This window comes from Oryza glaberrima, chromosome 3 (assembly GCF_000147395.1).
Source record: "Oryza glaberrima chromosome 3, OglaRS2, whole genome shotgun sequence".
NCBI classification, from domain to species: Eukaryota; Viridiplantae; Streptophyta; class Magnoliopsida; order Poales; family Poaceae; genus Oryza; species Oryza glaberrima.
The window spans coordinates 14555207-14573054 of NC_068328.1; the positions used below are offsets into that span (position 1 = coordinate 14555207).

The 17848-nt window shown below is 41.9% G+C and overlaps 1 protein-coding gene across 2 annotated transcripts; it reads right to left on the bottom strand.

Annotated features, from left to right (window-relative positions):
* Positions 1–7554: 7554 nt before the first annotated feature.
* LOC127765721 (uncharacterized) lies at positions 7555–15979 on the bottom strand. 2 transcript variants are annotated; one of them, XM_052290668.1, is made up of 2 exons: positions 15807–15979; positions 7555–7689 (listed from the first exon to the last, which is right to left on the bottom strand). In XM_052290668.1, the coding sequence occupies exons 1-2, from the start codon at positions 15909–15911 to the stop codon at positions 7555–7557; spliced, it is 240 nt and encodes a 79-aa protein (XP_052146628.1). In that variant the 5' UTR covers positions 15912–15979. The 2 variants fall into 2 exon arrangements, with proteins under 2 accessions (XP_052146628.1, XP_052146627.1); XM_052290667.1 differs by lacking the exon at positions 7555–7689 and adding an exon at positions 13499–13865 and having other exon boundaries at positions 15807–15973.
* Between the last annotated feature and the right edge of the window lie 1869 nt (positions 15980–17848).

A 17848-nucleotide genomic window follows, 5' to 3' on the forward strand; every position in this document is an offset into this window, starting at 1 on the left:
GTTGGGCGTCTACGTCTTCACCGACCGGCTTGCCTTCGCCGCCGCCGACTGGTGTTTCCGCTTGCACGGCTGGCCTATTATGCCACCGTTGTTGGGCGTCTACGTCTTCACCGACCGGCTTGCCTTCGCCGACTAGTGTTTTTATGTTCATGACTACGTGTCTTCGCCACCGGTTTGCTTTTGTTGCCGCTGACTCGTGTTCACCTCATCACGGCTATGCAACTTTGTCACCATGGTAGAGCAACTTCATCTTTATTATCATTGGCATCGGCAAACTCTATTGCCTCTACTTCATAAGCTTTGCTACTTCACCAACCATGACGACTACAAGAGTTTCGACATCTCGGCATACGTCACCAAATATAATGCCGTGTTATTTTACTACAACAAGTGGTGTTCCAATCTTCAATATTTCTACTCGGACATCCTCGACGCATATCTTCACTCAAGCAATGACTACTCGATGACACAAAGCTACAATTCTCGACTCTATGTTCAGTTGTTTCCCAACTAACCAAAAAGTCGGGGGCTACACAAATACAAGACTCTCAAAATTCGACAAGCTTTATGTCAAGATGAAGCAATCAATCAATCAATGAGTCAATTCGGGGTTCGTCTTCGCTTCAGAGTCGACATTTAATTTCAGCGACTCCAATTATTACACCGGCAATTTTGGCTTCTTCACGTCATCACAATCTACTCCAAATTTTTTCCAGTATCAAGTTTGAAATTTAATCTACATGTTCGGGAGTTTGGAGTTATCAACCAATCAGCTCAGTTTTGACGAGTTGGACAACAGCATCTACTTTCCTCCAAGTGAAGCATCCGCAACAGCTATAACACCAAGTTCTACTGCCATCTTCATAAATCAAGGAGCTTTGCATCAATCTTCGTTATACACATGCTTGCGCCAAGGAAACTACTTGAGCATGGATTTCTTCTCAACAATTTGATGGATTGTTGTTACTGACATCATCACCAGCACATCTACATCATCGGCCCTGATGTCTCCGCCGTTGCTAAGGGGTGACTACGTCTTCGCCTTCGCTTGCTTTTGTCATCACCGACTTTCATCGCCGACTTGTTATTTCGTCTTCATGGATGACCTACTATGCAAATGCTGATGAGCGTCTTCGTCATTATCATCGGCTGCTACACCGCTATTGACTAGATCACCGACATCGTCATCTTCATCAACATCTTGTCAAGCCTCTTCAACATAGCTTACTCTGCTGCCGTTGATGGGAAACTTCTTCATCATAGTCGGCTATCTCTATTGCCACAAATCATCATTTCCATCGGATGTGTTTGTCGTCGCTGACTATTTTCTTCATCTTCATGATTGATAGATTTCGCCATTGCCATTGATGAGCATCTATGTCTTCGCCACTGGCTTGCCTCTACCGCCGCCCATGGTGTCTTCGCTTTCACGGCTGGCTTATTATGCCTCTACTGATGGGCGTCTTTGTTTTCTTCACCAGGCGCCTCATCTGTTATCGACTGATTATTTCACTACCATGGCTGCACAACTCTGTCGCCGTTACTAGGCGCCTTCGTCTTCATTGCTAGCTAACTTGTCTGCCGCCGACTGGTTTCTTCGCCTCCATGGCTATGCGACTTCATTACCTTTGATTGGTGTCATTGTCTTTACCACCACCAACATCTTCGTCAGTTTTGATGGGTGATATCATCTTCATGTTGGTCATTTCGTCTCCATGTCGACTGCATCAGCTACCATCAATGGACAATTGTGACTACGATAGAAGGACAAGCTATATGCTCAGGGGCTTACTAGCTCAAACACAAACATCATACCTTCAATTTGGACTTGTTCCGGATGCATGCAACATGAATGATCATGGGTCTATTTTCTATGCTCAAGGACTGGACTATTTATTATTCCCCGTAAGGGTTATCAACCGAATACTTGCGCCAGTCGGGATTCAATTATTATATCTATTTTGGAGTATCCCATAAGGGATAATCACTCAGATCAAAAGCTATTCATATGAGCTACACTTGGTCTATATCACCCGGAAGATTTATTACTCGGAAGCATGTTACATGCTTCATCCTTTAAAGGGTGTCGAAGGCATATTTTTTGGCCTAGGCCTAATATGTCTGCAGCCCATATTTTTAGATGTGGCCTGTCATGTTCTTTTAGGGACTTAGAAACTTTTTGCTTAGGCCAAAGTGCGCGTGATCAAGTGCCCAATACCTTAAAATCCTTTTATACTGTAGTTACTCAACTTTTTAGGAGTTGGTACAATGCATCTTAAAAGGTGTCAAACAGTAAAGCTTTATATAGCTGCCCCGTAGACTTTTTTATATAGTCATGGTGCTGTTTGGGTTTATCAAGCAATTGATTGGATACAATATCATTGCTTTTTGCCACGTAAGTGTGTATTTTTATTGACCAATATTACGGCTTACGCTGATTATATATTGTGGTCATTTTCCAGGCGGTTGGTAAATCCTTTATGAGTTTATTTACTCGGATGTTACACCAAATATGCCATATATTTCCAGGTGTGGTGAAACCATGTGTCTTTTAGGGACTTAAGCACATCTGTTAAAGCAGTGTGCGCATGGTGTGTGCCCAATACTTTGAAAATTTCTTTATTCACAACACACAAGCTTCTTTATAGCTGTTTGGCCATGTGAACTTTCAATGATGAAGTCGACTTTAGGTTGCAAGCATCTTATTTTACAAAGCAGTCGGTATATCACTTGGATCATGTTATTCGGGGATTCATACCGCATATGCTATCAAGTCACTTAGTTGACTATAATTATCAAAAACCACTCAGTTGGTTGGATTATTTACTCCTTCACTATATGTTCAGTTTGCTCAACTAACCACATAGTCGGGGGCTACACCTATTAGGTGCATCTAGTCGATGCACCCAAAATTTCATTTAATTATTTTTCAGCCCTCCACAGTCTTCTGATTTGGTAAAAGTACTCGGGAGACCATGGCGAAGATGATTGAAGCACTCAGCTTTGGAGTAATCTAGTTCGAGAGAAGATTATCTTTTCAACTGTGAAGGTCTCAGGGGCTACTGTGGAGATTATGGGTACCCCATACCTACACGGCATGGTTATCCGACTGGTTATAGGGGATAACTTATATCTATAAAATATGTAACGGATCATGACTTGGGTATTATGTTTTCCTGTATATTATGGAACGGCCTAAAGTCCTGGTTTGATAAGATTGTAAAGTAGATCTAGGAAACTGATATCGTATTGGTTAAGGTTTCTATCTTGTAATCCTGCCCCCATCCTATATAAGGTGGGCAGGAGGCATATGAGCACATATGATCGTCAGATCTATAATACACCCGGCGGATTCAAATCCCCAAACAGGAGTAGGGTATTACCTCTCATTGAGAGGGCCTAAACCTATCTAAATCCTTGTCTCCGCATCCATCCACTTTTAGGTCTCGTGCGCTACCCCTTTTATTATTGCCGAATTCATGTTTGGACAGGGAAGGTCTTTTTTTTCCAGACGCCTGCAAATTTGACAACACGTGTCCCTCGATGAAACTTGCTTCTTTTTTTTCTACATTGGATGAAGCCTTAGATGAGTACATAATTTGAGTGCAACATTTATCAGGATTATAACAGAGGGAATCGTGTTTTTCGGTGGACCACAAATGGAAAATACTGAAGGAATGTGTATTCCTTCAGGAACCACCATAACTCCATAAGTTGTAGTGAACCACCAGCTCTGAGACATACTCCATCAATGTCTTTTTTCAGTTTTATAATTTTATGTATATGCTCTTAAGTCTTAAGGAAGAAAAGATACAGGCGATGACTAGGGATCAGAATACCAGTCAAAATTTGAAGGTGTTTTATCGTGTAAAAAATGTTTATGATGTTTTATCACTTAATAAAAATTATTTCAGATGTTTCATCGGTTGGTTAAAAATGTTTCACCTCTTGGTAAAAAAAGTATTTCACTTAGATGCAGAATTGGGAAAAAGCTAGCTAACTACAACAGTTAGAACTTACTATATGTAACATGCATATTTACTTTATTGGTGTACACTTATGTAAAATCTTATTATAAAGATGCAATTGTTGCAATTATAATGGTATAATTAGATTATAAATTTGGGTAAGTAATTTGTAAGATCAAAGTGTGTTCTGATTCTTATTCTGTGATGAACAATTGGCATATGTGATTATTGGTTTTGATATTTGGAGTTAATCTTCGAAGTGGTTTTGAAGGTGCTATTATTTTATGTGGTCCGGTCTGACCAGTGTGCCGGTCAGACCGAAGGTGATCGAGCGGTCAGACCGGCCAGCCCGCGGTCTGACCGGCCAACACTGTGTCGGTTTCGGGTTGTTTATTTGGATATCCGAGTTTGTTTCATGTTTATGGCTTCTAGATGGATACTATATGTATGTGTTACTGTTGTTTGCTAACAATGAGTCAAGTTGGTGATAGCTTGGTCTCGGAATATGGTTTCTTTGTTTGATTCATATGTAGGTGACTCGATGCCTCGGGATAGTATTTACGGTGATGGACTGGGAGTCGGCTTGGTGGTAAGACGATGTCCGTAGTGGTCAGATATCATGCGGGATACTTAGGCTAGAGTTGATGCACGTGATTGGTAAAGATTCCATATGGCATACGATGGAGGTATTGTGTGCGTATGGGATGCGGAGTCGAATTTGGAAGGAGTCCAAATTTGGTATGATTGGTTATGTAAAGTTTGTTTCTTATACGAGAAGATTTCAGCTTTAGGCTGCCTACGTCATGTATAAATAGAGGGGGAGCGTGAGGCTTCCCAGTATCTCTCTTTTGTATCGCTTTTTAGAGCGTGGAGTTGCTAGTTTAGTTAGGGTTTCGAGTTTAGTCGAGATTTTTGTAAGGAGTGTTGTTGGTGCACTTTATAAACACAGAGAGAAGCAATAAAGTTGTCATCTACTTTGAGAGTTCTTCGATTTGTGTTTCATCGGGTTTCGGCGGTCTAACCGGTGACATACCGGCGGTCAGACCGGCGGCGTACCTGCAGTCAGACAGGCAACGGCTACAGGCGCGGCAAAAGATCTTCAGGCGGTTGGACCGGGCGATCAACTCCGGTCAGACCGACGGTATCCACCCGGTTAGACCGACAGGACTACTTCGGTCAGATCGATCTGCGTCGAATTCGAGGGTAACTTTTATTTCCGCTAAAAGTTTTGGGTTTTTGGATATACCAACCATTCACCCCCCCCCCCCCTCCCCCTCTCTGGTTGGCTTAGTTCTGGTATTTCGGTCCTACATAATTTAGAAAAAAAAAAAGCGTCTAAAGCCATTTAGAGTTCAAAAAGTGGAACACATGCATCCCTAAACTGCAAGAACGTAGATGACAACCGCCTGCCGTAGAGTACTTGGAATGTTAGCTTATTTCCCTCAGCTCGGACGTTTGGAGGGAAGCGTTTTGGAAGATATATGCTTCACAAGTCGGTAACACAGGCAGCTTTCTATGGAATCCGAATTCCTTCGTAGAGGTCATAAAGATAATCATATGAAGTCACAAATCGGTAACACAGACAACAAATCTTATGCTTAGCTTAAATGCAATGCTTAACAATTTGAAATACACTTATGCTAACAATATCTACTCACGACTACAAAACGGGTTTTTCATACGGGCGGGAGCGATTTTCGCATGCGGTTGCGCCAACCGCATGCGCCAAATCGCGACCTTTACATGTGGCTAGGGCTTTCGCATGTGGGCGCTTAAGCCAACCGCATGCAAAAAGAAAAAATCGCGAAAAAAAATTACCCCCCAAAAAAAACCTACCCGCCGGCGCCCGAGCTCGCCGCTGCCACTCGCCACCGCGTCGAATCCGTCGCGCCGCTGCCGGATCTGCCACGCCCGAGCCGGATCCACCGCGCCGCCACCAGATCCGTCGCGCCTGAGCTCGCCGCCGCCGCCCGCCGCCGCCGTCATCACTGAGGTCATCGTCGCCACGGGGGAGGGCGGCGGCCGGCAGATCGGATCGGGGGAGGGCCGCGCAGTGGCGGCGCCGCTCCCGGTGCCTCCTCGTTGACCACGCCGCGCCGCCTGCCCGGTGCCTCCTCATCGGCCGCTCCAGGCCGCAGCGGCGGCGGCGACGCCCGCTCCCGGCGCCTCCTCCTCGGCCGCGCTGCCCACATACGCGAGAGGAGGAAGAGAAAGAGAGGGAGAGGAGAGAAAGAGTGAGAGAGGAAGAGAAAGAGTGGGGAAAATATAAGAGGGGAGAGAGAGTAAGAGGAGAAGAGATGAAAAATTTTGAAGTGGTGAGGAGAGGAAAAACTGTTTAGATGTGAAGATATTTTTACATGCGAGCCACTTAAGAGTCCGTATGTGAAAATAGATTTTGGCATGCAACTCCTTAAGTAGACCGCATGCGAAAATAGTTATTAAAAAAATTAATTTAAAAATATAAGAACTTCGAACCAAATTTTATGATATTAAAAGAACTCATATGAAAAAGTTACCAGAAACAAAGTTGAAGAACTCGTTAAGATCTACCAATTTTCTTTTGGTCATTTCTCCATCCGAGTTTAATTGAATTATATAAAATTTGAATTTTAAAATATAACAAATTCAAATAATTTTTCAGGTAGTAAATGATTTCAAATGAAAACATTATCAACAACAAAGTTGTATAACTTATCAAGGTCTACAACTTTTTGTTTTGGTCAATTTTCTATATGACTTTGTTTGAACAGTTTGAATTTGAATTTCAAATTATGACAACTTTAAATAATATTTTCAAATACTAAATGATTTCAACTGAAAAAGTCATCAATAACAAAGTGGTATAACTCATCAAGATCTATAATTTCTATTTTGGTTATTTCTTTATCTGACAAAGTGATTTGTAACATTATTCACAAGATGTACATATCTCTTGTATAGTTTTATAAACTATAAGAGAGATATGTAATTTTATAAAAATGTTACTATCACTTTGTCGGATGAAAAAATAACCAGAATAGAAGTTATATATCTTGATGAGTTATACAACTTTGTTGTTGATGACTTTTTCAGATGAAATCATTTACTGCCTTAAAATATTATTTGAACATGTGAAATTCAAATTTTTAATTGATAAAACAAAGTCACAAGAAAAAAATGGCCAAAATAATAGCAGTAAGAACACAATAATATGATAGAGCATGATTTTAGAAACATTTAGGAAAAAGAATCATCTAATTTGGAGTTCATATGAATAAGATAAACTAGTTTCAAATTTTTCAAATTTTATTTTCGCATACGGCTCCTTTAACACACCCGTATGGAAAAAATCGATTTTCCCATGCGGGCGCTTAAGCGAGTTGCATGCAAAAATGAGACCTCTTAAGGGCGTCTTAAGGAGCCATCTGCGAAAATGGCGCTCGATTTTTGCAGAAGCTACTAGTTATAGTCCGTTTACAAAAATCATGAGGTCTCACAGAAAAATCGTTTATGTAGTAGTGACTACCTTCTGCATGCAGACTACTCTGTTGAACTTCACAATTGAAGATATAGCGCATGGTTGTGAATTTCTCGGAGTTCATTCGTCTTAGTAGATATTATTGTCAAAGACCCAGGGTTCATGCTTGAACAGCTCTCGGCCATTCATTTGCACTGCTCCTGAAGCTCTATCAGCCTCTCGCTTCTGTGCTGCTTCAGCTTTCCTTGCAGCTTCCTCTGCATCCTGAAGTATGAAGAAACAAAGTTGCTATTCAGATTAATTTCTATTTCCAGGCAAAGTTAGGGACCTTGCTTGATTGTTTTTTTTAAAATCACCAGATTAGCTAACAATAAGTTGCTTGATTGTTTTTTTTAAAATCACCAGATTAGCTAACAATAAGTTAAGACATGTACACGGTACACTCCATGTAGTCACATTCCCAGCCCACTAATTAAACAGATTCAAGAATTTATACATATTCTACAACTGTCCAAAATGTTTTGACCGGCAAATTAGGACTACCACCCACAAATTCTTCATAGATAAAATCAATGCAAATATTTAGTTTTGGATTCTCGATATGAAGGAAGAGGCTGATTAGGAACCAACATAAATTGGCTTAAATCATTGCCAATTAGGAACCTAGTTCCTAATATGTTATGTTGCAGTTCCTAAAACAACATTAAGTGTGTTTTTCATCACATCGATCCGAATCCACCAAGAATGTTCTGTGCAACTTGAAAATAAAAATATGTACTACATTGTGACCTTGCAGAAAGAATTATGATAGAGGGCCGGATGTGTGAAGGCAAACTGCAGAGATGTCACAAATACTTGATCGATCCCATTTGATCCGAAAAATAAAGGGGCATTTGCAAATTTGCCACCGGTTTTTTCAATATTGTAAGGATACCACTCGAATGATAGTTCTAGTGGTATTTTTGTAATTTTATAGTGGCAGTTTTACAATAACGATTTAAAGTAGTGGTAAATTTACAATTGGCTTAAAAATAAATGTCAATTGCTCCAATGAGGTGTGACAGAAAAGTTTAGACCCGCTGCATCTGGCACGAGATCCATTCCCAATCCCAACCATACAACGGAGATTCGGGGACGAAGTGCTGATGACGGAAGCGCAGGTGCAGCAGTTCAAGCGCGTGGGGGCAGAGGTGGCCGTCTGGCCGAGCCAGCATGGGGAGATATGGGAAAGACGGGCTGCAGCTGTTGGGAATAGGAAAAGGAGGCAACGACGGTGGTAGTCACAAGGGACGCCATACCGTCGGTAGAACGGGAGGGGAAGAAGATGGAGGTCTTCCTGGAGGCGGAGCGGCTCATCCGCAATTTTTTTAGCATAGGGACGTGGAAGAAGTTTTCGGAAGGGTGGGGAAGAGGTTTTACCACTTAAGGCCTTATTCGGTTACGCACGGATTTAACCTGGGCCGGGAATGATAAGTATAGTAAGAAATTTACGTAGATACAATGAGAGGCCGTGATTTATTCCGAGTTGGAAATCAATTTACTTATAATATGGACAATAAGAGACCGATAATCAATCCACTAGTAAGAGGTGTGGAACTAATTCGAATATTTTGTTGTCCCTATCATGAGTAAATTAGTTCTCGGTCCAGAATAAATCTCAGTCTCTCATTATATCTATCATAATTTCTTACTATACTTGTCATTCCCGGCCCGGATTGAATCCGGACATAACCGAACAAGGCCTAAGAGATCTAACGGCTTCTAATGGTTGGAGAATGAATAGGACGACTCATATTTTGCTGTTGACGTAGCAAAATACTTTGAGATACATGGACATTATTAATTCACTACAGTATTTTTTTTTATCAGAGGCTGCATCAAAAATTGAACAAACAGGTTCGTGATCACTTGGCAACAAAACGTATAGCCCTACTTAAATACAAGCAAAACTCGACAAAAAAAGGGTTTATTTGCGGACTCGTGGACAAGCCCGTTTGCATTCTTCACCCTTACTGATCATGATATAAAAGAAGAACAGGTTGAAGATGTTGAAAGGCGTGGAAGAGAGCAGGGTTTGACAAATCCCAGTCAGTCGTTGAAGCAAACATCATAGTTGCGGGTGCTTTCCAAACTCGCCGTGAACACTGCAAGAGAAAATAGCAAAATAATTAATATAGTACATTGATAAAAACAACATGTTGAAACGGAGGCGACCAGTGAACTTACCAGGCTCCAAAGCTCCGTCGTTCAAGCCCTTGTAGCTGCTGCTACAGGCCTTGATCTGCTTGGTCCCTAGATGTACGCAGAACTCGCGGCCGTCGCCAACTTTGCCTTCATTGATAGAGAAGTAGACGATGTTACCATCGAACGGGTCGATAAGAGGGAACTCCACCACCTCCTTCGGTAGACCCGTGGATCGGTAGCTCTCGTCCCTCCAGACATCTGCAAGCTTGAGCGTGCACTCCTCTGCCCATGCACCGCTGTGGTCGTACAGGACCTAGGACGTGATAGAGCCGGCCTGACAATCGTCGCAGAGAGGCGGGGGTACTACCGGTGATTTGCTCGGGCGCCGATGCCTGTGCGCGCGCACCTCGACGTACCTAAGGCCATTGCTGCTGACACCAACGCACCGGTCTCGTTGCAGTGGATACTCGGATAGACGGGCCTCCTTGGCCTCCTCCATGGTGACGTTCGGGAGCGGTGTGAAATCGAGGTCCAGCGGCTGTTGGGTGGTAGCTTCGATGTCGTCTTCTAGCAAGAGAGAATCGCAGGAACAGGATAGCAAACCGCGGCGCAGGTCCACCCACCAGAACCTACCTCGGTAGGTTAGTATCGACGACACCTCCAAGTGGTAGTCACGGAGCTCATGATCAGGGGCGAGGCACACCAGCTTACGGCGCCATATATTGGTTGACGTCGATAAGAAGAAGACATGCCACCCCTCCTCGGACCTTCCACGCTCTAGCCCCGCGACCACATAAGAGCAAGAGCCATCACGACGCATTAAACCCATATTACGAAGGCCCCACATGCAAGGCGGCATCTCTGGAAGACGAGTCATGGCAGGAGGCGAGTGGTCGAGATGATCCATCACAAAGTAGTCTATGCCACCAGCGCATAAGGCCTGCAGGAGTATAGCTTTGTCGTTGGATGATATCACAATAAGAACGAACCGTGCCGATGGTCATATGAAGGGGTTGGCGGTGTTGTTAGGGTCGTAGGACGTCAGGATGTCAGCTGGAACGACCGCCTTGAACAGCATGCGAGAGACATCTGGTGGCTCTTTTGGGCGTAAGGACAGTTGGAAACGCACGCCGCGGGACGTGACCATAGGGGCAGTCCATGTCGAGCCACCGTCATCTTGAGATTCATCTTGGTAGCCGATGCGGTCGAGTAGCAGCAAGTCGGCTGACGTTTTCCTTACCTTCTTGGCCTGTCTCTTGTCGATCTCATCACCGCGCTCCTCCACACGGTGCTTTCTTTCTAAGGACATTGGATGTGCCTCCGAAGCACTTTAGCAATTTCTTACTTTACTAATAATATCTTACTATCTAGATTAGATCTCTCGATCATCTATTTATATAACAGGAAAAATAGGATTGCAACTCCTATACCGAATACGACTCTCTCTGAAAAACTGGCAACCGCAGACACAGAAATCCTACGACACGTCACGCTGTCCCGCTCCAACTCGGATTCGGTCTTCTCACGCTGCCTTGCTGCGTGGGCCATCGGAACCGAGTCGGCCTTCGGCGTGGGCCGGCCTCGCTGCCCCAAAATCTGCCTTGCTCGCTCGCTCGCCGAGCCGCCTGGGCCGATCTGTTGCGACCCAGCCACCCAGGGGCAACACGGCCTGGATCCCTGCCTCGAACCGCTCTGCTGCGCTTGGGGCATGTGCACGATCAGGCCCTACCAGCCAAACCCAGGCTCCAAGCCTCCAACCGAGCCATGCAAGTGTATGTATGGAGGATTTTTTTTATTTTTTACTAAAAATTTTAAGAATAAGTTTTGGTTGAAAACTTTAGGAGCATGCCAGATGGGGGTTTTCCTCGAGGAGGCTGCCTGTAAAACGGCTGCCGAGGGTTACGGGTTTTTTCGCAAGTTAGGAACTCTACCTAACCACACGGAAACGATATTACCCATTAACATGTGATTAATTAAATATTAGCCTAGAAAACTTGAAAAATGGATTAATATATTTTTTTAAAACAACTTTTCTATAGAAAACTTTTAAAAATAACACATCGCTTAACAGTTTGAAAAGCATACACGCGGAAAAAGAGGGAGACGTTGAAACTCTTGAGACAGACCCCATAAATGTATTTTTCAGTTTTGTATTTTTGTTATGTGTCTGCTCTTAAGGGACAAAAGATACTGGCGATGACTGGGGATCGGAAATTCGGAATCCCAGTCAAAACCCGAACGGTTTTTTACCGTGTAAAAAAAATTTAAGATGTTTTATCACTTAATAAAATGTTTTAGTAAAAATTGTTTTAGATGATTCATCGTTTGGTTAAAAATGTTTCACCGCTTGGTAAAAAAATATTTCACTTAGATACAACATTGGGAAAAAGCTAACTACGGTACAATAGTAAAAATTTACTTATATGTAAGAGTAAATTGCACCGGCGGTTCTTAAACTTGCAAACATATTTAATTTAGTTCCACGAACTTACAAATGGTGTATTGAGGTCTCTTAACTTGGTTTATTGTATCATTCCAGTCCAAAACCTCATTTAACCGTGGTCTTGCCTACATGGCATGCCACGTGGATGACTACAAGGCGCTTTATTATTATTATTTCTTTTTTCTCCCTTCTTCCTCTTTCATTTCTCTCTCCTTTGGCCTCTTGCTCCTTTCTCACCTTCCAGCCACCGCCTACCATTACTTTGGTGTCGTCCATCCATGCAAGAGGAGCGGAGGTCAACTCCGTCGGCGCCGCCGCCCCCTTCTTTCCCCATGATGCCGCCTCCTCCTCCTCCGGCTGTCAACTCCGTCGGCGCCATGGCGGGCTCCATAGAATTTAGGCGAGGTTGTGCTCGGGGTAGTGCAGGCGGAGACTGAGCCGCAACGGCAGCGGCGACTAAGCTCGAGCCTAAGATGGCACGGGGCCAAGGTTGAATCAGTGGCTCAGGCGTGGTGGTTGTAGCTCGGAGCAACGACGGTAGTGGCTGAGCTCGATTTTGAACCGAAGGCTCGGCGCGGTGGCGGTAGCCTAGAGCGGCAACAACACAGAGTAGCAACGACGGTGGAGAAGCTCGGGTCAGCACGAACGAGCTCGGGCTCATCATCCGACAGAAATAGGATAGACATCGTGGCTGGTATACGGTGGCGACTATGGTTGGTGCGGCTTTGGTAGTAGCGATGCTCAGCGCTAGCGGCAATCGAGGCAGAGGAGCTCAAAGTGGCTCTAGTAGCAGCGACGCATGGTGACAGCGGCGGTTGACACGGAGGAGCTCGAGGTGGCTCTAGCAGAGGAAGAAATAAAAGAAGAGGAGGAAAAAGAAAAGGGGGAAATGGTAAAAAAATAAGGCCACGTCATCGTCCACATGGCATATGCCATATAGGAAAAACCATTGTCAAACAAGTTTTTGGACCGGGGTGATACAAAATAAGCTAAGTTTAGAGATCTCGATATGCGCTTTGCAAGTTCGTGGATTTAAGTGAAACCTCATAACAAGTTTAAAGACTACCGGTGTAATTTACTCTATATGTAACATGTATATTTTCTTTATTGAAATATAGTTATGTAAAATCTTATTATAAAGATTTAATTGTAGCATATAATGGTATAATTAGATTAAATTTAGATAAGTAATTTAGAAAAAAAAAATCGTCCAAAGCCATTTAAAGTTCAAAACGTGGTACAGTTCAAAGTGCACCACTGACACATGCATCCCTAAACGTAGATGACAACCGCCTGCTGTTGCTATCACCTTATTCTGTACTCTTATTTCACCATTTATAGGGAGTACTTGGAATGCTATACGGTCCGATTATTTCCCTCTGCTCGGACGTGTGGAGAGAAGCGTTTCGGAAGATATATGCTTCACAAGTCGATAACACAGGCAGCTTTCTACGGAATCCGAATGCCTTCATAGAGGTCATAAAGATATGAATCATATGAATTCACAAGTCGGTAACACAGACAACAAATCGTATGCTTAGCTTAAGTGCAATGCTTAACAATATGAAATACACTTAAGCTAACAATATCTACTACCTCTGCATGCAGACTAATCTGTTGAACTTCACAATTGAAGATATAGCACATATGGTTGTGAATTTCTCGGAGTTCATTCGTCTTAGTAGATACTATTGTCAAAGACCCAGGGTTCATGCTTGAACAGCTCTCGCCCATTCATTTGTACTGCTCCTGAAGCTATATCTGCCTCTCGCTTCTGTGCTGCTTCAGCTTTCCTTGCAGCTTCCTCTGCATCCTGAAGTATGAAGAAACGAAGTTGCTATTCAGATTAATTTCTTTTTCAAGGCAAAGTTAGGGACCTTGCTTGAATTTTTTTTTAAAAAAAAATCACCAGATTAGCTAACAATAGGTTAAGACATGTACACGGTAACGGTACACTCCATGTAGTCACAGGCTCAGGTCCACTAATTAAACAAATTCAAGAATTTATACATATTCTACAACTGTCCAAAATGTTTTGACTGGCAAATTAGGACCACCACCCGCAAATTCTTTTTAGATAAAATCAACGCAAATATTTAGTTTTCGATTCTCAATATGAAGGAAGAGGTTGATTGGTCTACAGACTAACCATGAAGATGCACATAAGGGCAACAGATAACTACTACCTCTGTTCCAATCATTTTCTCTACACAAATCTAGACAAGTGACTATCTAGATTTGTGTAGAAAAGTGATTTTTGGGGCGGAGGTAGTAGACATTAGCATGACATTGGGAAGCTGAGTGGAGAAAGCAGAAATCAGCCTAAAAAGATATTACCTCCATCCCATATTATGGATATAGTAGCTTTAATATGGGATGGAGTTAGCAGCATTTTTAACTAAGACCACTGTTCTCCCATCCTGAATCAAACCAAAACATAAAATGTGCTTAAAATGCGTCTTTTTTTTCACATAAATAAGTTTAATCTTCTCGCAACAAAAAAAGTTTACTCAATTAATTGCAACATGTTTAGTACAACATGTAATAAGAAGCTATTGTCTATCACAGTCCAAAAACAACATTTTTCTTTTGAAGCAATTACATTAATTAGATAACAAATGGACAATAGTGAGACTGTCAAACTCAAGCTTCCATGTAGTAAGAACTGTATTTAGCATCTTCCTCATCAGATTAGCATAGACAACGATCTAACTTTTCAGAGAGAGGAATGACATTACTATGAATTTCATGCTCAAAGAGGACAGACGAAGAAAATGGTACAGCTTCGTGAGAATGTTTGATTGACATCCATAATTGGAGGCATGCCTCTGAACATAGAAGACAACAAGAGATCTAACAAGTACATTACATGTTTCACTGTATTTACAATTATCTCAATATCTGTGTAAGAACACCTTATGAGATTAAAACTCTCTGAACAGTTTAAAGCCTGAAATAGTGGACCATTACCAGCAAAGAAAACATATAGACTTCCTACACTAAATGACTGACATGCATAAATATAAAGAAGAATTGACCTGCTTTAGAGTAACCATGCATTACAATCATAAATTAATAGAAACAAACACATATTGAACAGAAGTGTTATTATAAATTAATAGAAACAAACACATATTGAACAGAAGTGTATTTATGAATCAGAACAGGAAATCAAAAGGAGAAACAACGTTACAGAGTTATAATAAAAGAAGGGGATTCTTTCACAGCCCACTAGACAAGGGTTGCCTCATTTGTTTCCCCAAAAAAGCACAAATCACCTAGTGGAAAAAAGATGGAAACATAAAAGAGCAATTGCAGCCAGAAAAGCACCGTTGATGATGACTCGTGCACACAGCACCAAAACATTTGCAATTAATCACTCAGAAGTGCGATTTCCATAAGATAAAGAGGTGTATATCATCAGGTGGTGGCAGTGAAACCACAAATTTCCAACACATGAGTCCAGTTCTAAGATTTGTTAAGCATACAGCACAAAAGATTAAAAATGAAGTTTAGGACACCAATAGCCGCGGGCCACAATAACAACTATTTAGGCCGCATCTGGAGATAAGCATACAAATTTCCACTAATTCAAATAGCTTAGTACAGGGGAAAACTACCCCAAAAGATTACGAGCTACTCGCTAGCTTAGCAACGGGCAGAAATTGACAGGGAAAAAAAAAAACAAGCAAATCGTAGCCCTAAATCGATGGCGAAAAATTCACTAGCCAGGGGAAGGGCAAGAGAGGGGAACCTTCCGCTGCTTCCAGGAGAGGAACTCCGCCGGAGTTATCGGCTGCGGCCTCGCGGCGGGAGCCGCCTGCGGCGGCGGCGGATTGCTCCCCTCTTCTGCCCCCATCACGAGAAGCTGCGAAATTTTCACGGTCTATTTTGTTTTGTTTTTTTTTTACTTTTCCTCACAAAAGCGGAGCAGAGGCTGCAGAGTCGGTAGAATTGGCTGCTAATGCGGGCCGAGTCCGACTAGGGAAAAGGCCCATGTATATTCCCCTTTAGAAGCCCACATGTTTTCAGCCCAATAAGATAATGTGTTGGTCCAACAAAAAATATATATGCATTAAAAAATTATAACTAAAAGGTATATATATATTTACGTAAACACTTTTTGTACGTGTAAATTATAATTAAAAAATTAAGTTTTGAATTTAAATTTTGGCTCATAAGTATAAATATAAGCCAAACGATGGAGCTACACAGCTAATTATAAAATTGATTTTTTTCCCATCGACTGTCAATTGTCATTTGGGCATCTTCTCTTGATCAAAGAATGTTTTATTCAAAATCTTTCTTTTATAAACCCCCCAAAAAAATCACTTACAGTCATGCATGTGAACAGTTAGGAGACTTTTCTTTGACCGATACAGCCGTCAGAAAGTCCGTCCCGAGGGACAGAGACCACCGGTGCAATTTCTCGTGCATTTATCGCACCGCTAAGAATTACTCCTCAGGTCGAATCGATAACGCATGCAGGGAAATTCTAGAGCCACATATTTTGTTCTACGATATACTTCCTCCGTACTCGTAAAGAAAGTCAAACCTTAGAAATATAAATAATAAATAACTCTCGAGTTGTTGAGTCTGAAAATGTAAAACCTATATGAATAGATTTGTCTTGAAAAATGCTTTTATAAAAATATACATATATCACTTTTCAATAAATATTTTTATAGAAACAAGAAATCAAAGTTATGATTTGGAGACCGTGTCGCTGTCCTAAATGACTTCCTTTACGAGTACGGAGGGAGTACTATATATATACTGATGTCAAAATTTAATTTTAAGTTGATTTTGAAATTATTTTTATCGTTGATTCTTTTCAATATTGATGCTTAAACCATCCAAAACATATACAAAAAATTTAATCTATAAATTATTTTTTGCCGCTAGCAATTGGCCAACCGATCATCACTACTACACAAATGATTTTCCTGAACGAGCATCCCAATAGGTTGCAGGTGGGCTAAGGTATGTAAAAATCGATCATCATCATTGTTGCATACGGCTATTTAAGAGGTCTAGATCCAAAAATCTATTTTTTTGCAGGTGATCCTATTAACATGCCCACATACAAAAATATCAAACCTCTCAAGCGACCTTCATCCGAAAATCCCCCCTCTTCCAACTTTTTCCACTCCTCTCTCGGCCCATTCCTCTCCCCTCTCCTCCCTTCTAATGGTGGGCACCGGTGGCAACGGACGTGGGCAACGAAACACGGAGGCCCTCTCCGCCCTCCCCCAAGCTGAGTGGGAAGCTAGCGGAGGAGCGGCCCTCGAGTGCAGACAGGCCTAGGCCCGTACGTAAAAATTGGTTTTTAGCCATTTAGAAAATTTGTTTTTTACAGGTCATAGCCCTATTAATCTCTCTACTGGTGTCATCTTAATTTTAACGTGTCGCTCAAAAAATCATCAAAAAGTTTTAAAAAAAGTTAATAAGATAAAATACATCACTCCACATAAATTATATTTAACTTGTACAAATAGAAATGAAAATAACAAATTTAATTTAGAATTGAACACGTAATTCACATTCAGATTTTTTTAATTGCATAATTAAGTTGAATTCGATCTTACGTGTTAGTGAAATAACATAAAATTTTATATTTTTTTAGAAAAGCTTGATGAATTTTTAAATGACATCAACAAAAGGAGAAAAGCCCCCCGAGGGGAAAAAAAGATCATCACCCCACTCCCAGTAAGAGCTAGGGATGAAAACGGACAGGGGTATGGTCGGATTCCCATATTCTAACCTATATTTTCTTTTAAATTCGAAGCTGGGTAT